Below are 27,516 nucleotides of genomic sequence, written 5' to 3' on the forward strand. Positions count from 1 at the left end.
ATATTTTCTATTTCGCGGTCCATCATACTTGTTCTTTATTTATTTATTCCCTTTCTTTATCGAAATACTCTTCGTTATGATACATTCCACGGTGATATTTTTTAACAATCGGTTTGAAAATTATTTTTAACAAATGATGCATTTTTTCGTGAATGTCCGTGAGTTGATCTATTTTGTCTTGCCAAGAAGCACCGATGGCGTAATAATCACCAATCAATTTTTTGATTGCAGCTATAGACCAATCGATATAATTTAAATCATTTACCGGGTATATCGTATCGATGGGTACACCGAATAAATTTTTTTCTTTATCGGACAAAAGTATTTTTTCGAACGTGTTTAAACGCTTTTCGAGGTTATTCAATTCCGTATTCATCTTTCTCTTTTTTCTTCATATTCATACTAATAATAATAATAATGATGCACGTATTGATCCAGAACAACAAAGAATGAATAGCAAGTGATATGTTTCAAGATCTCGTAAAATTTATCGTCAGTTATCATAAAGACGATAACGTGACTACTTTAAAAATGATTGATACGTTGAAACGAGAAATTCATAACGATTTAATAAACGCTTTTGAGATGGCCGAACCTCTCCTCGATAAATATTCCGAATTGTATAGTCAAAGTACTAGTTTTTTCGATTTTCTAACGTCGTGTTGCGATTGGTCACCGTGTCGTCGAAAAATCGCGGATGTGAAACGTGCCGGCGATAAATGGAGAGAAGAAAATATGGCTTTAAAAGATGATTGGGCGAAAGAAACGAATATTTTGCAAACGAAAATTTCTCAATATGAGAATGATATAAAAGAATTGAAACGCGGATATGAAGACGAGCGAAAAAAATGGATCGATTCGAAAGACGAGGCAGTTAAGCGGTTGCACGAAAAACATAAAAAAGAAATGGATGAGACGAAAAAACAATTGAGAGATGAATTTCAGCGTGAAAACGACGTTTTGAAATCGGATCACGACATTCAAATCAAAAAGTTAAACATTGTTTGCGAAACCGAAAAAATGAATTTGCAAAACGAAAACGAACGACTCAAAAAACAAATGATCGATCTCGAAAATCAATCGAAAGCTAATAATCAGTCACAGGTCGTCGAACCGTTTTTATCTCAATCGCGAGGCGTGTTGTCGAATATAGTGGTGAAAAACGAAGAATTTGAAAAACAAATCTCCGAATTGCAAGGGATCGTACATAAAATGAGTCCGGAAAATACAGAAATTGTTTCGACTATTCGAGCGTTATTGCAATCGAGTCATAATGTTCAACTACAAATGATCGATCTGCAGCACCAAATAGAAAATTTGACCACGGAAAATGAAAATTATCGGGAACAAATGGATAGATTAAAAAACACGAATCCGACGTTAACCATGATTTCGAAACAAGAATCGTTACCGTATTTTGTGAAACCATCGATCGAATATCCCGCTCAGGAACTCGACGACGATAAGGAAACGATTGCTTCCCTGAACGAAAAAATCGATGAGATGTCTCGAGAATCGCTTGCCGACGGTAAAAAAATCGCGATACTCAAAGAGGAATTGGCGCGTACGGAGAAAGAAAAGCGAGATTGTTTGAAAAACGTGAAACAATTGGAAGCCGAAATTTCAAATTTGAAAAATGACCGTCACGAATCGATTGCCAAAGAATCGAACATCAATTTGCTGCAGTGCCAAAAACAAGTTTTAAATTTAAAAAACAAATTAAAAACTAAAACGGACGAATCTATTTCGTTGCAGACGGATGTCGAGAGTTTGAAGGCAGAAATTTCAAAATTGGAAAAGGAATTAAAGATTGGAACCGATGCGTTAATTTCATCGCAGAAGAATGTCGAGATTTCAAAGTCTGAGATTGAAAAAAAATATAAAACCGAATTAATGCAATGTCGAGAAGACGTTTCCAATTTACGAAACGAGGTAAAGATTAAAACCGACGAAGTGATTTTGTTGAAGAAGGATTTTGAGCTTTCGAAAGTTGAAATTGAAAAATGTGAAACCGAATTGCTACAGCGTCGAGATGAAGTTTCGAATTTAAGCGACGAGGTAGAGATTAAAACCAACGAAATCGATTCGTTGAAGAAGGATGCCGAGCTTTCGAAAGTTGAAATTTCAAAATGGGAAACTGAATCGCTACGACGTCGAGATGAAGTTTTAAATTTAAGAGAAGAATTAAAGACTAAAACCGACGAATTAATTTCGTTGAAGAAGGTCGCCGAACATTTAAAAGCTAAAATTTCAAAATGGGAAACTGATTCCGAGTTTTCGAAAGCGGCAATTTCAAAATGCAAAACCGAATTAATGCGGTGTCGAGAGGATATTTCAAAATTAAAAAATGAACTAAACATTAAGACCGACGAATCGAATTCGTTGCAGGAGGATGTCGAGCGTTTGAAAGCGGAAATCGAAAATTGGGAAGCTAAATTTTTACATTGCCGAGAGGATGTTTCAGAATTGGAAAACAGAGTAAAGATTAAAACCGATAATTGTATTTCGTTACAGAAAAATGTCGAGCGTTTAAATGCTGAAATCAATGCAAAAAACGACGAAATTAAAAAAACCCGCGATGCCGAGTTATCGACGAGGAACCAAATAACAGAAATAACATGTAATGCGGAGAAAACGCACGACGAGTTGGAAAATGAAAACCGAGAATTGAAGAAAGAAATTTCCAAACTTTCCGAAGATAAGCGATACTGTGATACAAATTTGAACGATTGCGAGAATAAATTGTCTGGGATGAAATCGGAAATAAAACGAATCAAAGACGAGGGAAAAATATGGAAGAAACAAATAACTAGTTTACAAAATGAATCAAAGTCGTGCTTGGAGCAGCATCGGACCGTTACGGAAAAACAAAACAAAATTATATCGGAATTAGAAGAACAGTTGAAGAATAAAAGTTTGGAATTTCAGTCGAAAGAAATCGAATTGGAACAACAAAAATCTAACGCCAACGAGAATCTGGAAAAATATAATAATTTGGAAAAAAGTAAAAACAATCAAATTTCCCAATTAGAACGAGATATAAAACAATTAACCGATGAACTTGGAGCGAGTGAATCGTTCAAACAAAAATTAATGGATCAAATCAAAGAAAATGAACAAATGACGTACACTAATTTTACACACGAATCCAAAGTAAAGCAATTGAATTTAAAAATTCAACATTTAGAAACTGTGCAGAAAGATCACGAAAGTCAAATAAATACATATCTTTGTCAAATTAATAATCAAATTGAAGAAATTAATTCTTTGAACCAAAAATTATTAGATTCTAAAGAGAAAATTGACCAATTTACCGAGATTCGCGAAAGGGAAACGCTCATTGCAGAAAAAACATTTCAAAATTTAAAAGCAGACTACGAACGGATCCAACTCGAGTACAGAAAATTACATCAAGATTACGAAGAAATTATTAAGGACGAGAATTCAAAAACACAAAAACAAAAACAAGAGCTTTTAGAATTACAAAACGTACATAGCGAGTTGGAAATATTGTCCGGAAAAAAAGATATTTTCATAGAAAATTTGAAATCTAAGCTCGAAACATTGAAAATTGATCACGATAAAGTAATACAGAGAGACGTAAAACGTTACGCGTATAAATTAGAAAAGGAATATGAGAAACAGGAAAAATTTTTAAAATCCGAAATGGAAGATTTAAAGCAACAAATAAAATTATTAGAAGAGGTGAGACAACAGCAAAACGTTCAATTGGAAGAAAAAAGAAAATTTTTTGACCCGAAAACTAATCCCGACGACATGGAAGAAAAAATAACCTACGAGGATATGAATGATGCTTCTCTGTTTCAAATGGAGATATTAAAAGACATGTTCGAAAAAATTTTAAACTCTATAGATGAAGCAAATAAGAAAAATGTTCAAATGTATCTCATAAAACGTTTGGGTTACGTGAAACGAATGATCGATAAAATGATTATGGAAACGGTAAATATTTCTTTTGAAAAGTATCGTATTATGAATGACGATATTTATATGTTATTATATGAATATTTAAACAGTATTTTAAACACGATGCGCGTGGATTTAAAACAAACTGAGGAAAATTTTAAAGCGTTTTATGATAAGTGTAAAAATTTTTATTCGGATTATAACGAGAGCATGGAAAATTGGGATTCCAATTTTATAGAGTGGATCCAGAAAAAGGATAATCGAATAGCCGAACTCAAAAGAATTCATAAACCCACCAAACACCTCAGAAAATACGTACAGACAAAAGAATTTAAAAAAATGAAACAACAAAATAAAATTTGCGAAAAAATGTTAAAAGAAATGCGAAATTTATTTCATCAGTTTTATCGACATCATTTTGAATTGACGTTAAATATTTTAAAGCTAAGCAGTCGAAAGTCTGCTGTTACGTGGGCAGTGGAAAATATACAGCGCATCGAGAACGTTTTGAAATCAAAAGAGCGAGATGAAATACAAGACCTTGTAAACGAATATTTCAATTTTAACCTTGGAGCATTTCAAGGAAAATCGGAACTCAATTTATCGTTTGACGTAAATCGTTATTTGGAACAAATTATGGAAGAAACAAAAAGATATCTCGAATCGTTGATCAAAAATATGCCAAACACATGGGAAGAAATTCCAAGAAAGAAAGTATGTACTGACGGAAAACGAAAACGAGAAACAATTAATGAGGGAAACAAAAATGAAAATGAAATAGACGTAAATGAAATGTCGGATGAGGAAGAGGTTTTCATCGACACAAGCGAAAACATGATGTAAAAAAAAAAAAAAAAAAAAAAAAAAAAAAAAAAAAAAAAAAAAAAAAAAAAAAAAAAAAATGACCTCGATTAATCATCATCATCCTCGATGCACCTGTGCTTTTTTTTTATCTCTCAAAGCGAATCGAATTAGACCTCGATGCAGACCGCGAGGTCAGCGCGTGATGAGCCACGAGGTTAGCGCGTGATGAGCCACGAGATACGTGCGTTTTTTATCTCGTCATGATCCGTCGGGTGTATAAAAGGATCTGCACCTCCGTTTCCCGAATCAATCCTTTCTCATTCATTCTTCGAGATATCAGCATGGAAGTAAAAATACCGCGTTATGTTTTCGATAGTATACGACTCTACGTCAGTAATTTAGATTTTGTAGATGATACTACAGACGAAATGGAGATGGTGGACTATTTCAAGAATCGTTTCAATATTGCTTTGTATGCGAAATTTGTTCTTATGCATAATTACGAAATCTATGCATTGCGATGTGTAAAGACTTGCATCTTTTTGGCAACAAAGTTTGACCTCGACATTAACCAAGAGGATCCTCAAACGGGAAGAACGCTAATTCATTTCCTGGCCCAGTATCTGCAAGGATCGATCACACAATATTTCAAAAGTGAACATTTACGAATGTTAAATTTCGAGAAATTGGATAAATTCGGATTCGCTCCATTTGCGTACAACAAAACTGTGCCGACATCTAAACAGATGAAATGGAAGATGGATATTCGAACGATAAGCGTAGAGTTATACGATTATTTATTCACGAATAAGGACAATCTTCAAAATATGTTTTCTTCCGAAGTGATGTTAAGAGTCGTCGATAAAATGCTCGCGTATAGAGACGATTTTTTTGAAGAAGATTGGCAAAGGAAAAAATTTATCGCTGTTAGAGATGGTTATGGCAATACCTTTCTGCATTGGATGTTTTACGAAGACATGGGATACGTTAAAGCGAAACTTGATTATTTGGAAAAATATCCCGAATGTAAAAATATCCGAAACTGTTTTGATCAGTCACCGGGAGATATTAAAATGAAAAAAATTAAAATTTCATCATTCTTTAAAAATAATATCCAAGTACAGTTTACTCTGACATGCATGAATCATTCCGTTTCGCATCCAAAAAGTTACGTTCGGTATAAAGATACTAAATCTGTATTGTTATTGGAAAGAGATTCGTTCGGAAACACTTTGCTACATATCGCGGCAAAATGTGACAACAAAGCTTTAGTGAAGTTTATATGCAACGAAAAAAAAGAATTGATGACCATATCGAATGACGAGGGTAATTTACCTGTGAATTACTGTCAGAGTGTAGAATGTTTGAATATACTGAAGATCGATGATCAGTTTGAAAAAATTTTACCTTTACAAAATAAGGTTTTTTTTGGAAATTTAAAAGTAAATGATGTTTTTTGGGATTCGTCTTTTGTATTCATCTACAAAACGTTTCCGGAACTATTTGAAAATTTATCGTTGACTGAAACGCATTTTGAAAATTTTACGTGTCTTAATTTAAAAGAAATAAATGAATATTTCTACATGTTTGACCCAAGTTATTTGAAATTAATTTCCAAGTACGCTAGAGATCATCACAATTACACGTTGTGGCATTGGTGGGTGATACGCAATGAGTGTTGTTTGAATCGTAATTTTATAAATAATTCATATGGAAATTTTTTAGATTCGAGTGTGATCAACGAACGAGATTTTGAAGGAAATACCCCGTTTCATTACTCACGCTCTTCAAAAACTAGAAAGGTTTTAGAGGAATACGGTTGCGACATTTTAAGAATGAACAAGAAGTGTGAATATGTACGTCGTAGTAAATTTGGACATGAAATAGAAACAAACAATTCTGTTTATTTGTACCCAATGTATGACAAACCACTTTCTTTAAAATATATCATATTGTTTGAATTGTACAGAAAAAAACACGACAATGTTTTAAAAGATATGATTGTTAAATTAAAAGGATCAACGCTTGAAAAATTTATCAGATACGTTTTAACAACTTGAAAAAAAAAAAAAAAAAAAAAAAAAAAAAAAAAAAAAAAAAAAAAAAAAATTTTTTTTTTTTTTTTTTTTTTTTTTTTTTTTTTTTTTTTTTTTTTTTTTTTTTTTTTTTTTTTTTTTTTTTAAATTATTGTATTGTAATCTAAATTTGCTTTCTTCCCAATTTGCCACAACTTTACTCCTTGATTATTACTTTCAACTAATTTGTAACTATACCATCGAGATAAATCGTAATCGAACGGTCCAGGACGAAATTTTGACGACGAGCACTGAGCTATTCGCAATAAAAGAAAAGCTACATGTAGAAAAATTATAATAAAAAACGTAAAATATAAAATTGTAAAAAATTTTTCATAATATACATTCAACGATAGTAAACACGTAAATTTTCCATGTGTAATGGACCCTCCGGAGTAGTAATCCATAAAGCATTTTCCGTAGAGGGGAAATAATTTATCCGTAGCATAATTTTTGAAAAGGATCAAACGTAAAACACAAAATTGTACAATCGTGTGAACAAAATAAAAAATTTCTAGAGATAAATTTTTCCAATATAAATGACGACCGCTATTGCTAATTTCATTCAAAATCGTTTCGATTGAATTTTTATCGTCATTTATCAGAAAACCCACCACATCACGTTCGACGATGGTTTTATATATTTGAAATGGTAAGAAAAATAAAAATGCTTCCAGCAACAATATGAGGGAAAGCCACTGATAATAATTGTGAAAATAGTACTCTATTTTATTTTCGGTACTCTTGTATTCGGTAAATGTTCCGTTTATCAAACAATGCGTCTCTAATAAATTTTGAGAAATTGATTGACGATCCGTATGACAAATGATCGAATCACCAAAAAATTGACGAGACATGCTGACGGCAAAGGCAAACAAAAAGAAATTTCTTAAATAGGTGTGATGAATTTTACACAAATTACTACAAGATTTTAATTGTTGACCGAATTTTGTTCGTTGGAAACGTAAAAGATGTAATAACGATAGCATGATTCACGTTTACTTAATTTCTTTAGAAATCAGAAGAAAAGCGTTGATTATTAAAAAGCCAAAGGTTACACAATTATATTATTTAAAAAAAAAAAAAAAAAAAAAAAAAAAAAAAAAAAAAAAAAAAAAAAAAAAAAAAAAAAAATTTTTTTTTTTTTTTTTTTTTTTTTTTTTTTTTTTTTTTTTTTTTTTTTTTTTTTTTTTTTTTTTTTAAATACAATAAATACATAACTGAGAGACTAGTGCGTCGTCCCCAAAATCTTTCTTTGTTGTAAAAATCAAGAGTCCATGCGTTTATGGCAGCAAAAACAAATCGTTGGCGAGTGTCTTACGGTCTTGTCGTGAAAACCGATAAAGGATTGGATGGTCGTGTTATCGTGATCGAGCGAAAGATACCGTACAGTGTCAATAATTTTATGGTTTCCGAGTTTAAAACGGCAAATAATCGCTATAACGGAATAGATTTGCAAAAATTTCAAAAAACGGTTTATCCGAATCTTAACGAAAAGGAAAAACAAGATTTTGATGATTATTCAGCAAAAAAGTTGTTCGAAGATTGCATCGATTTTCCTCACGGTCAACCCACGAAAAAAAAATTCGACAAATCCAATTTTATAAAATCGGCATTCGACGTTGCCTATCTAGAGTTTAGACAAGAAACGGGGTATAAATTTCAACGCGGAAATTTTTACCGCTATCCTTTAGTTAAATTGGAATTTGAAGGTTTCGACGGATATCTTTACACGCAATTTTATTTCATTGTGGAAAATCCGAAAAAATTGACTTGGAAACCGACTAAAGTGCAAGGTTACGCTCTCGACGATAAATACATATACGAGGGAAAATATTTACCCACACGAGACGTTTTTGCTCGTCTTTTAGCTTTACAAGCGTTAAAAAAAGATAAAAAACATTTATTATTACTCGTCGATGGATCCAGCGGAAATACTACTTCGAGACGCTCTTTCTGTTCCAGAGAAGGCGAAAACTATATCACGATTGATCAAGCCATACTCAATCGAGACGGTGTCGGACATTTTATACAAACATCTAAAGGACGCAGATATAAATTTAGAAATTTTCAACGAAAAGCGAACCGCTGTTCCGGAATTTATAGAAACTTTCATAAGATGCATTGTCAAAAATTTCCCGATACCCGGAGATCCCATCGGGATCAGTTTAACGTGCAGATTGACGAGAAATAATACACAGCAAACGCTCGATAGTAAACATTTATCGTTCGAAAACGTGGAATCCTACAACGTCGAACATGAATTGAAATATGAACTGGAAACGCTCGATACTCAAACCAAGATTTTCGACATGTCTTGCAGCAATCGTTATTTCACAATTTTCGTAAAACATTATTCTCCTCGAGATATAGCGCAGTTGTTTCCACGCGATGTCGGATTTTTAAATCCCGGATACCCGTTCAATAAAGCATGTGACGAACACGGCAATTTACGGTACATTGAGTCGTTTCGTTTCATCGTCACCGAAAAGACACGATTCCAAATTTTGAAAATTACGTATCATTCCGTGAAAGATTTTGTATTTTTAATGAAAAACTTGGACGAAAGAAACATTGTAGCTTTCAGCAATTTCAAAACCATATTTACAAAATGTGGAATCGTTTGTTACTTTTACAATATGATGCGTTTGATAAAGTATCAATTGGAATCCGATTGCACGGATATCATAAATATCGTCAAGTATCAATGCAGATCGGGTGAACCATTAGCGTTGACCCGAGATGGATTGGCAAAAAACGAAACAAAATCGCCTTTAGAGGTATTGAGTTTCGAAGCTCCTAAAAAGAATTACGTTCGCTATTGCTTACAAGATAAAATCAAGCATCCCGTAAAAACATCGACGGATAAAATATTTTTCGGACAGCAATTTAACGAAGGAGCCGGTAATTGTTTTTCGTTAATTAATAAATAAAGTCGGATGGTATGTTTGTTTATATTGAAATTATTAAATCGGTTTCCAAATACGATCTCATCGATATCTTCTATCATTTATCGCCTTGTCAAATTTTACAAATGTGTCGAAAATGGGGTTGGAAAGTGTTACGAATCGAAACCGGGATTAAGAATGGATACTATAATTGTATCTATCGAATTTCGTTAAGCGATATCGATATTCCTAATATGTATACTATTATTTCAATTCCGATGGATGTGGAACGTAAATTTGGAATCGTATCAATGAAACTTCGATTCGAACCGGAAACTCTCGCGAAAAAATTTGATAGTTGGGAAATTATGTGGGAAAAGGAATCTACGACAAAGGAAAATCATCAACCTTGGTGTGATGGATTCGTTGATTATTTTCGTGAATTTGCGTGCAAAGGACTCTTATGCGTAACTTGCGGCGATGAATGCGTGTACAATAAATGTATAAAATATGTCGACGATCAAACTTTATGGAGACAATGTGCAAAATGCAGAGAAGATAAAAGTAAAATCTATCTTTACATTAATCGCAAAGCATTTCCACCTCCACCCGGAAGCATGAAAAAGCGAAAGAAACGTTAAAAAAAGGTTTAGTTGGTGTATAAAGAAGAATTAGTCAATCGCGCGATTTAAAAATGTGTTTTATCGTCATATGTAAAAAATGTAACCAATTGGAAAGGATTCAGTGTCACGAAACGGTAAATAATTGTAAAAAACAAGCCTTTTTTAATACTTGTGCAGGATGTAGTCCATATACAGGTGGATAAAGTTCTTATATATGGTGAAAAATGTGTACTATTTATGCGTGTAAAAAATGCAATCGGTTAGAAAGAATCGATTGTTCTAATATGGCAAATTGTAATATTCCAAACGTTGTTTTTAATTTATGTATTAATTGCAATCCTATGACAGGTGGATAAAACACCATCATACAAAAAAAAAAAAAAAAAAAAAAAAAAAAAAAAAAAAAAAAAAAAAAAAAAAAAAAAAAAAAAAAAAAAAAAAAAAATATATATATATATATATATATTTTTTTTTTTTTTTTTTTTTTTTTTTTTTTTTTTTTTTTTTTTTTTTTTTTTGTATGATGGTGTTTTAAAAATAAAGAGCCTGAGAGTGTCTTCAAATTTAAAAAAATTCATTATGGAATATATTGCGTTTATCAAAACTCACGATAAAGCAAAAACACCGACGAAACAAACGAAAGAAGCTGCTGGATATGATTTATATACTGTGGAAGATTTTATGATAGATGCCGGGGAAAGAAAATTGGTGGACACGGGAATATGTTTTCAAATTCCAAAATCGTATTACGGTCGATTAGCGGAAAAATCGAGATTAGCTCTGATTTTTAACTTGGAAGTGAAAGCTGGTGTGATCGATTCTGATTATCGAGGAAGTGTACATGTTCTTTTAAAAAATGATGGGCCGAGCAAACTGTTTATCTCGGCAGGTGATCCGGTATGTCAAATCATTTTTGAAAAATATTACGATTGCAAATTGAAGAATGTTGCTAAACTTTCATCGAGTGAACGAGGTATTCGTGCATTCGGAAACGAGAACCATACCACGTAACTGGTTAACCTGTCACATTTCCGGTTAAATATAATGTGGATTATCATTGGAAATTATGACAACGATTAAAAGTTTATATTTGATTTTCAATGTAAAGACTGGAAGAAAAAAAAGAAAAAATGAGTCAAGAAAGAGAAATAAAAGGATGTGTCGGACTTCCAATCGTTCCTAATGGTTTTCTAACTTTAAAACACAATCAATCTTATAAAAAAATATTTTCAAAAGATGAACAAGTTCATTTCGATTGCGATCAAGGATACTCACAAAAATATTCCGATGTTATCACCTGTGTTTTGAGAGATAACGAATATGTCTGGACTGGTGGAATATGTGCCGTGGTTTGCTCGGACCTTCCTCATCCCGATAATGGAGTGGTCAATTATGAGGATAGATTTGTAAATGACGAAGCGAAATATGTTTGTACTTATAATCATATTTTAATCGGTCCTAAAATAAGAATCTGTCAAACCGATGGTAAATGGAGTGAAAATGAACCGTATTGTCAAGAAAATTTTTGTACAAACATTATAAAAAATGCGGTTATGATCCCAGATAAAAGTTTTTTTCGAGACGGTGAAAAGGCTACATTTAAATGTCGAGATTCTATGACAGATTCGAAATGCTCGAATGGAAAATGGTCCGAATTACCTAAAACTTGTTTACCTTTTAGGAAATCATTTAATTTTATACACATGATTGTTGTGATTATCGTAGCAATTATGATGTTAAGTATATTTACATTATTTGACACAAAACATTAAAAAAAAAAAAAAAAAAAAAAAAAAAAAAAAAAAAAAAAAAAAAAAAAAAAAAAAAAAAAAAAAAAAAAAAAAAAAATATATATATATATATATATATATATATATATATATATATATATATATATATATATATATATTTTTTTTTTTTTTTTTTTTTTTTTTTTTTTTTTTTTTTTTTTTTTTTTTTTTTTTTTTTTTTTTTTTTTTTTTTTTTTTTTTTTAATTCAGAGTTGATAATATAGTTATTATCTCGCAAGATATATTTTTTTAAATCGATCTTGCTTTTTAATGCTTGATAAAGACATGTTCGATCTTTGGAAAACCGAAATATTTATTCGAGAATATTATTTGAAGCAATTTGTTTGTTATAATAAAAAACTCGTTAAGGAGTTTATTCAAAAATGGATAGAGCTAGTGCATATCTATAGTTCCATGCCGACATTTTCTTACTTTGATCCCGACCCACCAATGCTAAATACATTAATGAATCAAAGCACATCTGTTTTACTCGTCATGTTTCCCGATGTCGATATTCGTCTAGATGAACCATGGTTTTCAATCTTTCCATTATATCCTTTTCGTATAAGTCTAAATTATAAAAGTATCGCTTGCAAAGAGGGATTTGAATTATTCTTAATGTTTTTGAAATTTGCTAAAATAAAATGCGTTGGTTTTTATGGAATCCCCCATCATCGAAAATTAACGCAACTCATTAAAGAAAAATATCCAAAAATTCATTGTTATCCTCCGAAATTGTACCGCTTTTTTCTATCGGCTTGTAACGATAAAAGCAATCCGAAATGGATTCCCTTCAATACAAATCGAGTCCAGTTTAAAAAGTAAAGTATAACATGGAAGAATGTGCAGAATATTATTTCAAAGTCCGACACTCGATTCGAAACAGTCAGAGACTTTTTAAATATTATCTTTTAAATTCTGGTAATTGGGAAAATGTACCAGTTATTTTCTTTAATTCAAACGGTAACGACGCGTTTTTCTATCACCCGATTCAGAATATTGCATCAAAAAAAGAGCTTAAATTCATGTATGATCGATTTTTAAAATCACTCAATTTAAAAAATGAAGAAAAATTTCTTAAATACTCGAATATTTATATTGCTTCGGATCCACTCATGTTATACGTACCAAATTCACCCACATCAGTGACTACCGTCATTGATAAATTGTAAAACACCACGAATCGTTTTGATCGTGTTCGGGTAGCAGATAATGCGAGGCAAATGATTCATTTTCGGCAAAAGATATTTGTAATGAATAAATTGATGTTTTCTCATCGTATCTAAACGTATAGCGTTTTTCTTCGAATGTTTTACGTACAGATAGGGAATCTTTTTATCGATAATTAGAAATTCGTCTTGCGGAAAAATTCGAATGAGATAGGTTTCTTTTTTGACGATCGTCCATACGCACACGTAATAATCGGTCCACGGTATAAATAAAGGCGAAAATAAGAGTAATAGTAAGCATAATCCGATGAATATTAATTTCATTGCTTTGATTTTCTTATTAGTTATCGCAATTACAATTTTTAATTTGTTTTACCGTCAAAATATAGATTTACGTGTTCATCGACGCGAACATTCTTCGAAACCGTTCACTACATTCGATTCTATCGAAACGAATCAATGTTTGATGCGTGGATATCGATGTAAAAATGAAGAATCGTGCGATTGTGAATTGATATGTCAGAATGATCATTTCCAAAAAGTGATCGTTACGAAAAAAGACCATATCATCATGTTCGATAAAAAAATCGAACCGGGTGTTTATTGCTTGCCTACCGGATTTTCGGAATGCAATCAAAAATCTAACATTCCAATTTTTTCAATGACGGGATGGTTGTGTGTCGCTCGAAACGAAGCGGTTTGGGCCGGCAATAACATGATTGCGTGTAAAAATGTCGATGCGAAAGATAACGATTTAAACATATTGATCGATAAAAAAACGGGAAATTCCATAATCGACTCTGTAATCGAGGATTACTACGAATTATTACCGGACGGAGAAACGTTTCGATATCAATGTCATTGCGGCTCTCTCGATAAAAACAATAATAGGATGGTTCAGACGACCCAATTCACGTGTTCCGTCGATTATTGTTTAAACGATATTCCGAATCAACCAACTCTCGGTTGGAACTCGAAAACAAAAAAATGTGATTGTGGACCTTTTTTACACTCGAGCGTACGATACGGAGCGCCACCGCCCTGTACGACGATCGAAAGCAAATTCGATGATCAGGTAATGATTGCCGGCGTTAAATTGGATAGTCGATTTATAACGTCATTTCAAAAAATCATCACGAGCGCTCGAAATCATATCGATTTCTACGAAAATAATAACGATAATTTTCCAATCGTTTCATGAATTAAAAAAAACTATTTTCCAGTTTACGGGTGAAAACGTTACCGGTTGAGAGATTCGGTATGAATTTTAATTAACGAATAAAAAAGGAAAACGATCCAAATTTAAAAGAAAATGGCTTGTGCAGATATTCCTATGATACAACACGGTTATTTGGATCTCGAACCGGAGGCATATGCGTTATTACAAGGTCCATTTGGACCCGGTACGACTTTCAAATATAAATGTGACGATGTACATGTAGCATTATTCGACAAAGTGACGTGTAAAGTCACTAACGGTGTCGCCGAATGGATAAACGGTGTTTGTGCACCCAAAATTCCATGCGATAAATTACCGGATATTATGAACGGGAGTGTCGAATACGATGCAAACGACAATGACGTTGCCAGGTACTCGTGCAACAAGGGTTTTCGATTGTCGGGTCCTAAATTAAGAAAATGTGAATTTAATGGCGTGTGGAATGGCGAAGAACCCACTTGCGAAGAAATATTTTGCACAAACGATGTGAGAAACGCGATTACAGTTCCGGATAAGCCTTTCTACGCAGAAGGAGAAAAGGTCCAGTTTAAATGTAAAGATTCGACATACTTTGCGGTGTGTCGTGAGAATGGATGGTCAACAAGATCTTTAGATTGCCAACCCATTCCCGAAACGAATTTTGCACTCGTGGTTTCAATTGTATTGGCGGTAGTTGTTATTTTAAGCTTTTTATCGAGCACCATGTCGAACAGAAGGTAAGTCACAGTAACCTGAAAAAAAAAACGAGTTTGAATGTTAGAATTTAGGATAACATGTAATATCTAAAAGTGGAAATTTAAAAAAACACAAAACGTTTAGTTCATTATTAAAAAAAAAAAAAAAAAAAAAAAAAAAAAAAAAAAAAAAAAAAAAAAAAAAAAAAAAAAAAAAAAAAAAAAAAAAAAAATATATATATATATATATTTTTTTTTTTTTTTTTTTTTTTTTTTTTTTTTTTTTTTTTTTTTTTTTTTTTTTTTTACAACATATGCAATCTCACTCGAAAAGAGTGACATTTTTGCTTTTTAAACTAATGGGGAAAAAACAAAGTGCGATTGAAAATGCATCCTTCTTTAGTTCGCAAAGCTAACATTAAATCGATTGATCCAAAAACGTATCAAAATTGTTATATCATATATGATATGAGCGGTGGCATTTATTCGATCGAAAAACGACAATTTAATCATTTTTCTCGATATTTTACTCGAAAAAGCATTGACAAAAATTATTTTTTCACTTTGGATCTAACACTCGCAGTTCACCATGCACTCGTATTTGATATCGATATCCGAATTCCCGAACAAACGATTCAACACTCGGATATTGGGATAAAATATTACTTGGAAATTGTGGAACCTTTACTAAAAAATCATTTTATGAATTTAAAAAATTTTACCGTTATCGTCTCTCGTCGCAATTCGTATTCGGGAATTCATGTTCATTTACCCGAAATTACCATTTCTAACGATGACTACGTTCGTTTTTGTGCTCAACTTCAACCGTTATTGTTTTCTAATTACACGTGCGGATCCGTTATCAAATTAGATATTCCGAAAAATTTTACACTCGCAAACACGTCTAAACCAAACACTGAAAAATATTTTCCCGTTTTGGTGTATTATTACGATGAAAAAGAAACCACGTGTCTCGATTTTCGAAACGCGACAACTTTCGAAATAAATTTCGATATCGTAAAGAAATCATTCAAACGGAAAAAAGAAAACGAGACTTCGTTTTTCAGAAAACTCGTATACATGAAAGCTTCGGATGTATACTCGCACGTTTTAGAAATGATGATGCCCGTACCCACACCGTTCGATCCGGTTCACAAAATGTCTTATCCCACCATCATATCTAAAAATGTCGACGAAAAAGAAAAATATGATGTTGTCGCAGCTTTCACGTATCAGGAAACCGATACCATGTACATTTTAAAAGGTCCCAAGCCACATTTTAAAGAATCTCAAAATTGGCTTTTGACGTTTCATTACTTTTCGGAAAATGCCCATTATATTACAAATATACAAACGATTAATCCCGTTTATAAGGTTTGGACGAATCGATTAAAATCACCTCTTCAGATTCCGGAAGATGTGTTTAAAACCGTCAATACGGCTATTCGTTCCGATAACGCTCAATTTATCGATAACCCGCATCCTTTAAAATCGTTACTTTTATTCGACGAAGGATATTATTTTTTACCCATTTTTTATACCCTATGTGTACATCTCAAAAAGGATTCCAGGTACCTCGTTCAATTATTACGATCTCTTTTAGCCGGTTGTTCCGATTTACAAGAATTGTTAAATCGTTTAGAGGATGTTAATCCGGAAATATTAAAAATGGTATCGAGTCAATTTTCCATGAATACCATTCTATATTGCACATCCAACATGTCTAAAAAAGTAACGAGTTTAGAAAAAAAATTGGATTCGATCGTTCGCGAAAGGAAAGCGTCGATTCTTTACGCGTCCACGGCAGATCAAATCGTCGACATCATTCATCATCTACAAAAACGACATTTCCCGTTCATTACGGCCACCATGAAAAATTCTTCCAAAAAAACACAAACGTACATGTGGAACTTTTTACACGAGTGTTGGTACGAAGTGAGGGATAAGATGGAAATTGTTAATATTGTCAATTCCATCTGGAGTAAAATTCAAATGTTCTCTAGGCAACAAGGCGCTCAAAATATGGATTTGTTTCAAAATGTCAACATTTCTCTTTTAATAGCAAATATTCATTCGGAAACGAACGTCGAACGCACGTCCATCGAAATGGATCATCACAAGTACATGTTGCGGTGCGAGAAAGGTATTTTGGATTTATTGACGGGTCACGTTGGAGGTACGGTACCGGAATTTTTTTTATCCGAAAAAAGACTCGGTGTTCCTTTCGACAGACAAACGATGAAACGGGTTCGGACGAATACGGATATCGTTCGAATGTATACGACGCTGACGAGTCGACCTTTTTTTTACAAATTTCTCACAAAAATATTTTTGACCAAAAAACCAAATAGTACAATATTAAACGCGTTGATATCTGTGTTTCCCGAAAAGGTGTCCTCGGAATTGTTGGAGAGTATGTTGAAATGCTTCGCGAATCTTTGCATCTATGCCACGTTCGACTATGACGTTCTCATGTATCTCACCGATATTTTATCGAGTTGTTTGATCGCAACTAATTACGAACGTAAACTTTTTATATTTAAAGGCGAAACGCGAAACGGTAAAAGTAAATTGATGGAATTGATGGTGAGAATTTTCGGGGGATACGGTCATTTAATTCGAAGCGTCAATATCACAAACAATAACAGCGGTTTAAATGCCCAACCGGAATTGGCGACATCTTTGTTTGGTGGACGATTCGTCGGCGTTGAAGAGATGGGGGGGAAATTAAACGAGAACCTTCTGAAAGAGATTACGGGTAATAGTTCGACGAGTTTTAGGAATTTGTACGAGTCGAATCAAGGAGGAATTCCTACCTCTAAAATATTCGCTTGTACCAATACGTTTCCGGAATGTATCGCGACCGACGCTTTTAAAGACAGGGTAGTCGCATTTCCATTCGAATCGACGTTCGGTACAAAATATCCTAAATATTTAAAATTTCAATTAACTCACGGAAGGTATCCGTTACACGCAGACACGTCGGTTGTCGAAGGATCGTATCGGGGTTTGTTTCTCTACATGTATCAACATCTCGTTCATAACATGAACGTAAAAGAAGAAGGATTAATTCGGTATCGTCCAGTTCCAAAGCAATTAATTGAATTTAAAGAATATTATTTACAAAATGCAGATATTTTCAAACAATTTGTTCAATTTGCGGATGTCCAGGTAGTTCCCGGAGCAATGACGTCTACGCAAGAAATTACAACGATGATTCGAAAATTTTTCACGGCGTACAAAATTACACAGTTTCAAGAAGATTACCTTTTGCTGCGTTTTGATAAAGCTTTCAAAAAATATCGTGTTCAAACGACAAACGATACGATTGTGTCAAAAGTAACTTCGATATTCGACGACGACGACGACGACGACGAAGACTATGACTATGAAGAGGTAGTAGATAATGGTGATGATGATGATGTCGGTGAATTTGGATCGCAAGCCGATGAATCTAAAAATTATGAGGCGAATCCTAAAAAGACTGCGAAAAAAAGAAAAGCGGAGAACGTTTTCATATCTTATCAAAATGTCATGATAAAAAATCCACATAAAAAAGCAAGGATAAATTAATAAGTAGAGATGAATTTATTTGACAAGTATTACGACTTGGAAATGTTAAAAAAAACGAATTTGAAAATCGATACACATATTTCTTTGATAAGAAGCGAAAATATTCAAAAATTTACCGATTTTTTTGTTGAAAACAAATTTTTACCCGGTATTTACGATGTGACACTCGAATTTATAAAAAAATATCGATCGTTGGGAATAGAACACATAAAGTATGTTTTAAATTCGAATGAGGGTTTTTTGTATAAACTAATCGACAATTCTAACGTTATGGAAATTGATTATAAAAAATTTCCTTTCATTCGCAAAAAAGGAAAAGTTTTTGACGAAATACAGTCTATGGTGGAACAATTTGTTCAAACAAATGACTTAAAGTTCGATGTAACGTTTTTATACGTATTATATTTTTATAGTTTATTACTGAATTCAAATTTAAATTGGATCATGCTGGACTATATTTGTCAAGGAGTTAAACATTGTCAATACTTCGTAAATGATCAATAAAAAAAAAAAAAAAAAAAAAAAAAAAAAAAAAAAAAAAAAAAAAAAAAAAAAAAAAAAAAAAAAAAAAAAATATATATATATATATATATATATATATATATATATTTTTTTTTTTTTTTTTTTTTTTTTTTTTTTTTTTTTTTTTTTTTTTTTTTTTTTTTTTTTTTTTTTTTTTTTAAACATGTTGTAAATTAATTTCAACACAGCTAAAGAGATGTCTCGTTCTCTTGTAAATACAAAGTTGTTTGCGGAGTCAATTTTCCAAATTATTTTTTCGGTACGTGGGCTATAATTCCAAGGAAAGAGATTTCGTCCGTTTTTATCACGACAAAAAGAAACGTTTCCATTTTTCAATCTGCATAAAACGGGCAATTTTCATGAACAATATAATATTCGTTACCATTTTTATCAGACGGATATCTTTGATTTCCATCCTCGTATAAAGCAAATATCGGCATGTTCGTATTATTAGATTTTAACATTACAGACATTTTGTTACGAAGCGGTTAATATTCGTTACCGTGATTATCTTTCGCGTAATAAAATTTATTTTCTCGTGAATGCGCAAACGGATAACCGGATTTAGGATAAATTTCTGTTCCTTTACGATCTTTTAAGTAAATTTCAGTCCCATCGGTGTTTTTCGGAAACCTTGCGTCTCCAAATTCACTATACGAGTAGTATTTGTCCTTAGGTGACATAATACGATCACTTTAAATAACGTTGTCGTTATCTTTGTTTATAAATGCATCATTTATCCTACTTTAATTTTACTGCGAAAAAAAATGACTTTGAATTTATTTATAACAAGCATGATGGTAATTTAATAACGCAATTACAAATTTTTGGACAACATTCTTTTTCCTTGATAAAGACAATATTTTTTGCCGAGTCGTATCGTTTGAGTATTTTTTCTGAAATTGTACAATAATTCCAGGGTACTAGTTCGTGTCCTCTTCTATCTTTACAAAAGTAGACTTTACCGTTAACATCTCGGCATAAATAAGGTAATTTATTAACGGTTAAATAATATTCATTACCTGAACGATCGTGTGGATATTTTTCCGCTCCGTTAGAATATAATGCAAATTGTGGTTTTTTCCCTGATTCATTTTTAATCACACATGACATTCTTCTACGAATCGGATAATATTCGTTTCCATAAAAATCTTTTGCGTAATAAGGTTTATTATCGATTGAATGAGCAAACGGATATCCAACTTTAGGATATATTTGCGATCCATTGGGATTTCGTTCATAAATTTGCATTTGATCACCATTTTTTCGAAATTTTGGTCGGTTATATTCATCATAAAAATAATATCGATCTCTTTTGTTCATTTCCTTTTTTTTGATAAATAATATTGATGGAAAGAACTAAAAGATAACATAATTAAAATTTTGAAAGTTAAAAAAAACCAAGACTAGTTTGAAAATGGAGTGGGATGAACTATTAGCAAGTATAGTTGATACTAAGTCATCATTACCAATCATTGAAATTGAAAAAAAACTGATTGGATTATCTTTGAAAGATCAAGCTCATTATTATACTTTACCTAAATCTTTTATTGATGTAATTGCATGGAAAGATAAAACACAAGAAAATAAATATTTAGTAGATATGGTGCATAAAAAAATATTTACGGAAACACCATGGCTTCAGAGATATCGAGCGTTACGAGAACCATGAAAAAAAAAAAAAAAAAAAAAAAAAAAAAAAAAAAAAAAAAAAAAAAAAAAAAAAAAAAAAAAAAAAAAAAAAAAAAAAAAATTTTTTTTTTTTTTTTTTTTTTTTTTTTTTTTTTTTTTTGATACAAATATGTATTTGTATTAGACTATTCGAAAAAGAACAACGTTTTTTTCAAACAAATAATGACGGCGTCGAATTATACGGTGAGTCTTTTAAACGGCGATACTTGTCGTTTGCGCTATCAACCGATAGAAATGATTCAAATTTTAAAAACGTGGCGAAGAGGTAATTTTATTGCTAAAAATTGTAAACATTGCGAAAAAACATTAGCTTTTAAACACGGTGATGGGAAAGATATTAATTTTGAAATTTGTTGTAATACATTTTATACCAATCCCTCGCCTTGGTATAAAGTCGAATCTTTATACGTCGACACAAAAAATTTTACATTTACGCTTCCCGGTTTGACGGGTCGACGACTCCCGTATCCTCAAGACTTTCTCATTTTACCCGATTCGATTTACTGGCAAGTTCCCACGACGCTCGTTTACGAAAAGGTCATGAAATTTGTTTCCGGACAACCTATCACGAAACGCACGACGGAAATTCAACCCAGATCGAAAATACCCGTTTTTTATAAACAATTACAAGAAGCTCCTTTGATTCACGGCTCCTTACTCAAACGATCGCAAGGAAAAAATACATTTTTTCGACAGATTGCTTTCGGGAAACGTTGTTGTTATTCCATGCGTGCAATGATCGTTCCCGAAACTACGTTACGCCCCAATGAAATTATTTTACCCGAACGAGCGCAAGAATTATATCATTGCGTCGGAAAATGGATCATTTTGAACAGAATGCCTTCGCTGCTACCGGAAAATTTTTGCACCCTACGTGTTAAAGGGGTGTGGCAACACGCCTGTTTTGGTATTCCGGTCGAAATTGCAGATATTATGCATGCAGACTTTGACGGGGACGAGGCTAATGTATATATCTTCCAGAACATGCAATCGCAGGTGGAATGTCAAGAAATTTTAAATTCAGAAAAAAATCTCGGTAGTTTCACATCGGGAATAAAATTGACAGCGTGTAGCGACATGAAAGTGGCCTATCACATATTTTTCGACGAGATCGATTTTCTACCGGTTAAGCTAAACGATTTAAATAAAACGTTTCGCGTCATTTACGATTTGTACGGTTCGGAATTTGCTTTCGATTGTATCGATAAAATGCGACTTTTTTATATCGACGCCATGACCAAACGAAAACCTTTCGCAATCACTCTGGGCGAAATCCACGATTTAATCGACTGTGCCAAAGACAAATCGTACGAGCAATTCGAAAATCTCGTTAAAAATAAAGACTATTGTTTGACGACGCAAATACGTGCGGGAGCGAAGGGATCTTTTCAACACTTGTACCAAATGTTTGGATCCATAGGTGACGGAATAACAAACTCATATTATTCCGGAATGACACCCGAAGAAGCCGTCAGCCATACGACAATCGCGTACGATGGATTATTAAAACAAAATAATATTTGGCAACCGGGATACGGATATTCGAGAATGGTTTATAATTTACAGGGACTTTACATTGATTATTTAGGACGACTGATGGATGGCGAAGAGATTGTCGAACGCGATGCGTTGCGAATTTTTAAACACACCGATTTAATGTCGGAAGAAGCTTTTAAAATTTTAATCGAACGATATTTCGGGTGACAATAAAGACGGATGACTCCTCCCCCACCCATGGAGCACTGTATCAATATTTTAGTATCCAATATAAATACGGACGAGCGAGTATTACATGTCAAAGAAACGTCGATAGAAGGAGATCTCGTAGACATATTCCTCGGTAACGGAAAATTTTGTTTTAAAACGAATATTGGAGACAAATTATTATTTTTTGAAAGAATTTTTCGACAAAGTCGGTATCGCTGAAGAAAATGGTACATTCAATGTAGAAAATGCCAAAACTACGACGATCGACGTATGGTGCGTCGTGCTAAAACGATTCTTTTTATTACAATTGCTAAATGGGTAAAAAATTTTTTGCTAAATGAAACGTTTTGCTTCGAATTATTGTAACGTCTCACGATTCCCGCGAAGTAATAATTAAGGATGATGACGAAGCAACCTATCGAAATCTCGATCGACGGCATTGTTGCCGACCACGGCGTATTGTTTGTTTCCGATAGAATGTCAAATACAGATTTTTTCGAAATGGGTATAGGAAATAACAAATTTTGGTTGAAAACTTCAGCGAGTCTAGAAGAATTTACACTTTTGGATAACTTTTTTCAAAAACTCTGAATAGTTTACGAAAACGGACAATGGAATGTCGATAAAGTCAAATCTAAACCAAAAGGTGTATTACATTTTTTTGGTACAAAATTTTCTAACGCAACTCTTTACCATTTGAAAAACACAACCTTAAAAAAAAAAAAAAAAAAAAAAAAAAAAAAAAAAAAAAAAAAAAAAAAAAAATTTTTTTTTTTTTTTTTTTTTTTTTTTTTTTTTTTTTTTTTTTTTTTTTTTAGCGTATTACATTTGCACGTTTTGTTCGACTTAGCATTTGAAACGTGCAATCATCAACGTTTAGCAATTTTTTCATCCTCTTTTTAAACGCTTGCAAATAGGCTTGATGACGCCGTGTGAATGCTGGTTTAGGTACGCCCGCGACAAAAAGAAATAACGCTTCTCGTATCGGGTCACTAGACGTTGTCGGTAATGTCAAATTTTTTGAATAACAATGTTTTGGTCTTAAATCTGTTTCCATAAGCAATAAAGTTAACAGTGAGAGTTCGTCAATTTCGTAGTTCTTTACACTAATTTCTCTAATACGTTTCAACTGATCCTCTGTAAATTTCCGTTTCGATCGTTTAGTTGATACCCGTGATTCCTCACTCTGTGTCGTTGATTTTTCCGTCGGTACGGATGATTGTTCCGTCGATAATTGCTTTTGTACCTTTTTCCATTTCAATGCAGTATCTTTTGGAAATAAAGCGGATTTAATTTTATTAAAAGCATTGCGAACATAAGAAGATTGACGATGTCTTGCTAAATAGGTTACGTGTTCCAACAAAGATTTTTCATCATTTTTATCTATTTGTACCTCTTTGCACCATTTTTCATATTTTTTTACGTACGACATATTTTACTCTTTATTTATATAAATAAATGATAATCATGTTTAAACACTGGAAATGTACGAGAATTTTTAATACGATACCTAAACCCAAGTATGTTATACTTATCGCTTCGACTCCCGGTTTCGATATTTTTGCAGATTTGAAGAATAATTTAGGATGTAAAGGTTTTACAAATGAACTTTTTATAAAAATATTTAAACAACACAAGGTTCACGTAGAGTATTTTACGGTATTTACCAGAAAAGACTTTAAAACTTTGGGACCTCTAGCAAAACACTTATCCGATAAAATTTGTCTTCGTTTTTTAGAAAAAAAATATGGTAAAAAACAAGAAAAAAATGTAACCTTTGTCATTCCGATGACGTTAAAAAATAAAATCACTGGAACTTTAAACACGATGCAAGAATTTTTTCACGATATCATGTTAAAAGAAATAAAGTTTAACAATGTCAGACAAACAAAAATATCCGATAGAAAATCCCGCAGACGATCCGAATCGACAGTACCGTTGGGTTCATTTCAGATACCCGAAATTTAGATTATATCGAGATGATCCAAAGTCGACCTTTTACATGTTTGTCATACAAAATACACATTTACCGGTAGACGATCAACTTTATTTTTTTAGCTACGATGTCATTTTTTGTCTCGGATACGACGATATACTCGAAACTCATAAAACGATTCCGGAAGAAGATTTATTAGAGCCGGGTTACGTTCATGCCGACGCTAAATTTTTGAGAGAAGACGGCGTTAGACGGTTAATCGCTAATACTCACGGTTTGGACGAAGATGAATTTAAAGAATGGTTCGAATCGTATTTGCAGGAATGTAAAGGAAAGATTAACACGAATCCATTCTCCAGATGTCCGCTTTAATGAACGGGTGCTTTATATAGTATAAATAAAAGTAACGTGATAGTCATGGATATTTTTACGCGATCGGAACCCATTGTTATCGTATTTGGAAATATGGGCAGACAACCGAGCGCGATCGATTATTATATAAATCATCATTTCGAAAGTGATTCGGAAATTCGTTTCTGTCACATAAACATCGACGACGATGAAAAAACATGCTGCGATTTATTAATTTGGTTAGAACCGGATTTCGGACAAATTATTTTAAAACCGAGTTATTGTAAACGCATGATGGTGTTTTCGAGTCACGCTTATATTTCTTTCCGAAGAAAAAATATTTATGTTTGCGCTCGACATTTCGGAGGCAGTTTGTACAACGATCGTCTATTGACAAAAATAGAACCGCGAGTCGTCGAATCGATCGTGGAAGATCTCGATGCCGATTTCGTATTACGTCCGGATTTGTTTCATTCGAAAATGTGGCAAACTTTGCCAGAAACGGATTATGAACAACGCGTTTGCATAGATTTAGAAGATGCAAAGAATGCTCACGAAGCTTACCTTTTATTATTGAATGCGTACGACGTTTTACGAAACCATGCACATTTAGTTGTTGGAATATCGATAGCATTACCGCGACGATTTAGAAAATCTCTAGCAACAAATATGGAAATGTCGAAAAAGAACGTGGATTATAAAATGCCTTCAAACATAGGTTGCATAAAATTAATGGAAAATTATTACTTGTTAAATTATCAAACATTAATCCAACAATTAAAACAACACGAACTACATGTCACTGCAAACAGCAACGAGGGAGACGATGAAATTGAATATTGAAAAAAAAAAAAAAAAAAAAAAAAAAAAAAAAAAAAAATTTTTTTTTTTTTTTTTTTTTTTTTTTTTTTTTTTTTTTTTTTTTTTTTTTTTTTTTTTTTTTTTTTTTCCAACTGTATATTTTTTGCGAACAAAAAATAGCTGATAAGAATGACTTCCTTTGTTAATATAGATAAACATGGTCTTTGTCTAAAATATTTTGAAAATTTTTATTCAAAGGAAAAATCTGATAGATTTTTTGTTAAATTATCTCAGTTAAACTTTCAAAGAAAAAATGTTAAAATATATGGGAAAATATATACGCCAAAGAGGTCAATTTTTGCTTTCGGAGACAAGGGCGTATCCTATACCTATTCAGGAATTAACGTTCCCACTACTTCGTGGACTTTGTGGATGCTCGAATTAAAAAAAGACGTTGAGTACGCTTCTGGTTGTAAATTTAATTATGCCTTGTTAAATTATTACCCAGATGGAAGTTCTGGAATAGCAGAACATAAAGATGATGAATCTTGTTTAGATAAACATACACCAATAGCATGTTTAAGCTTTGGAGATACGAGGACTATAATTTTTAATCGCAAGAATTACACTAATACACGTATCCCATTAAAACATGGTAGTTTATACATTATGTATCCTCCGACCAATGATTTTTTTACTCATTGTATACGACCCGAAATGAAAATGAAGGGTGTACGCATAAGCATTACATTTCGAAAAATTAATGCGTTGTAAAAAAAAAAAAAAAAAAAAAAAAAAAAAAAAAAAAAAAAAAAAAAAAAAAAAAAAAAAAAAAATATATATATATATATATATATATATATATATATATATTTTTTTTTTTTTTTTTTTTTTTTTTTTTTTTTTTTTTTTTTTTTTTTTTTTTTTTTTTTTTTTTTTTTTTTTAAATCTTTTGTTGTTTTGAAAGTTCCATTAAATACCTGATGATTGTGCGAAAAAAAAGATAGTCATGTATACAACTGCGAATTTCACCGATTATGTAGAAGCTTATGGTAATTACTCTAAAGGTGTATATTTTATAGCAGTTCGTTTTAAAGTTTGTGTTTATATAGCGGCACAAATTTTAAATTTTTCATCCAAAAACGTTTCTAAACCCTGCGTTATCGTTTCCGACGATTCTACTTTGGATAACATTCCTGACATTTTACATTTTAAATGTCACAACGGAACTCCCATTTCCATTTATTTATTATTGGTACGTTTATTTCCACAAGATTGTATATTGAAAAGTGACTTTCGTTACAATACTTTATACGTTTCATCGATTTACGATCCAATCGGAATAAAACTCTTGGCGAAAAATTATGTTTTTAAGCATTTGGTCATTTTGTATTTTGCGTCATTAAATAGACGCATGAGTTTGGAAGAATTGGCTCTATTTCGCATTTTTAAACGAAATTCAAAAAAATTCGAATCTTGGAACACTTGGTATCATTTCGTGTACGAAAAAATATGCAAGCATTTTAAAAATTCAATCGGAGAACGTCCCAATGCAGCCTCTGCGAAAAAACTGCATAAAATACTACAAGCTTCGTTGAATCACGAATCGCTCTATACTATTCCGTCCGAGTTTTATAAATGCGAAATCACTTTCGACGAAGATAAAATCCCCGGAATTTACTATCAAGTGGATGATACGAATGTAGAGCATCCCGTACGATACGTGTCTCCGATGGTATGTTCCTTTCAAAATCGATTATTTAAA

The 27,516-nt window shown here is 32.3% G+C and overlaps 1 protein-coding gene across 1 annotated transcript in view; it reads left to right on the forward strand.

The window, feature by feature from the left end:
* Positions 1-1,386: 1,386 nt before the first annotated feature.
* Positions 1,387-27,516, forward strand: part of LOC129233766 (synaptonemal complex protein 1-like) — a gene marked incomplete at its 3' end in the record, with an annotated part of 40,877 nt that continues 14,747 nt past the window's right edge. The window contains exons 1-3 of the mRNA XM_054867744.1: positions 1,387-2,710; positions 3,374-3,963; positions 18,422-18,609. Coding sequence (XP_054723719.1) covers positions 1,387-2,710; positions 3,374-3,963; positions 18,422-18,609 — 2,102 coding nt within the window. The remainder of the gene's footprint in view (positions 2,711-3,373; positions 3,964-18,421; positions 18,610-27,516) is intronic.

Source organism: Uloborus diversus, unplaced genomic scaffold (genome assembly GCF_026930045.1).
Source record: "Uloborus diversus isolate 005 unplaced genomic scaffold, Udiv.v.3.1 scaffold_705, whole genome shotgun sequence".
Lineage (NCBI taxonomy): Eukaryota > Metazoa > Arthropoda > Arachnida > Araneae > Uloboridae > Uloborus > Uloborus diversus.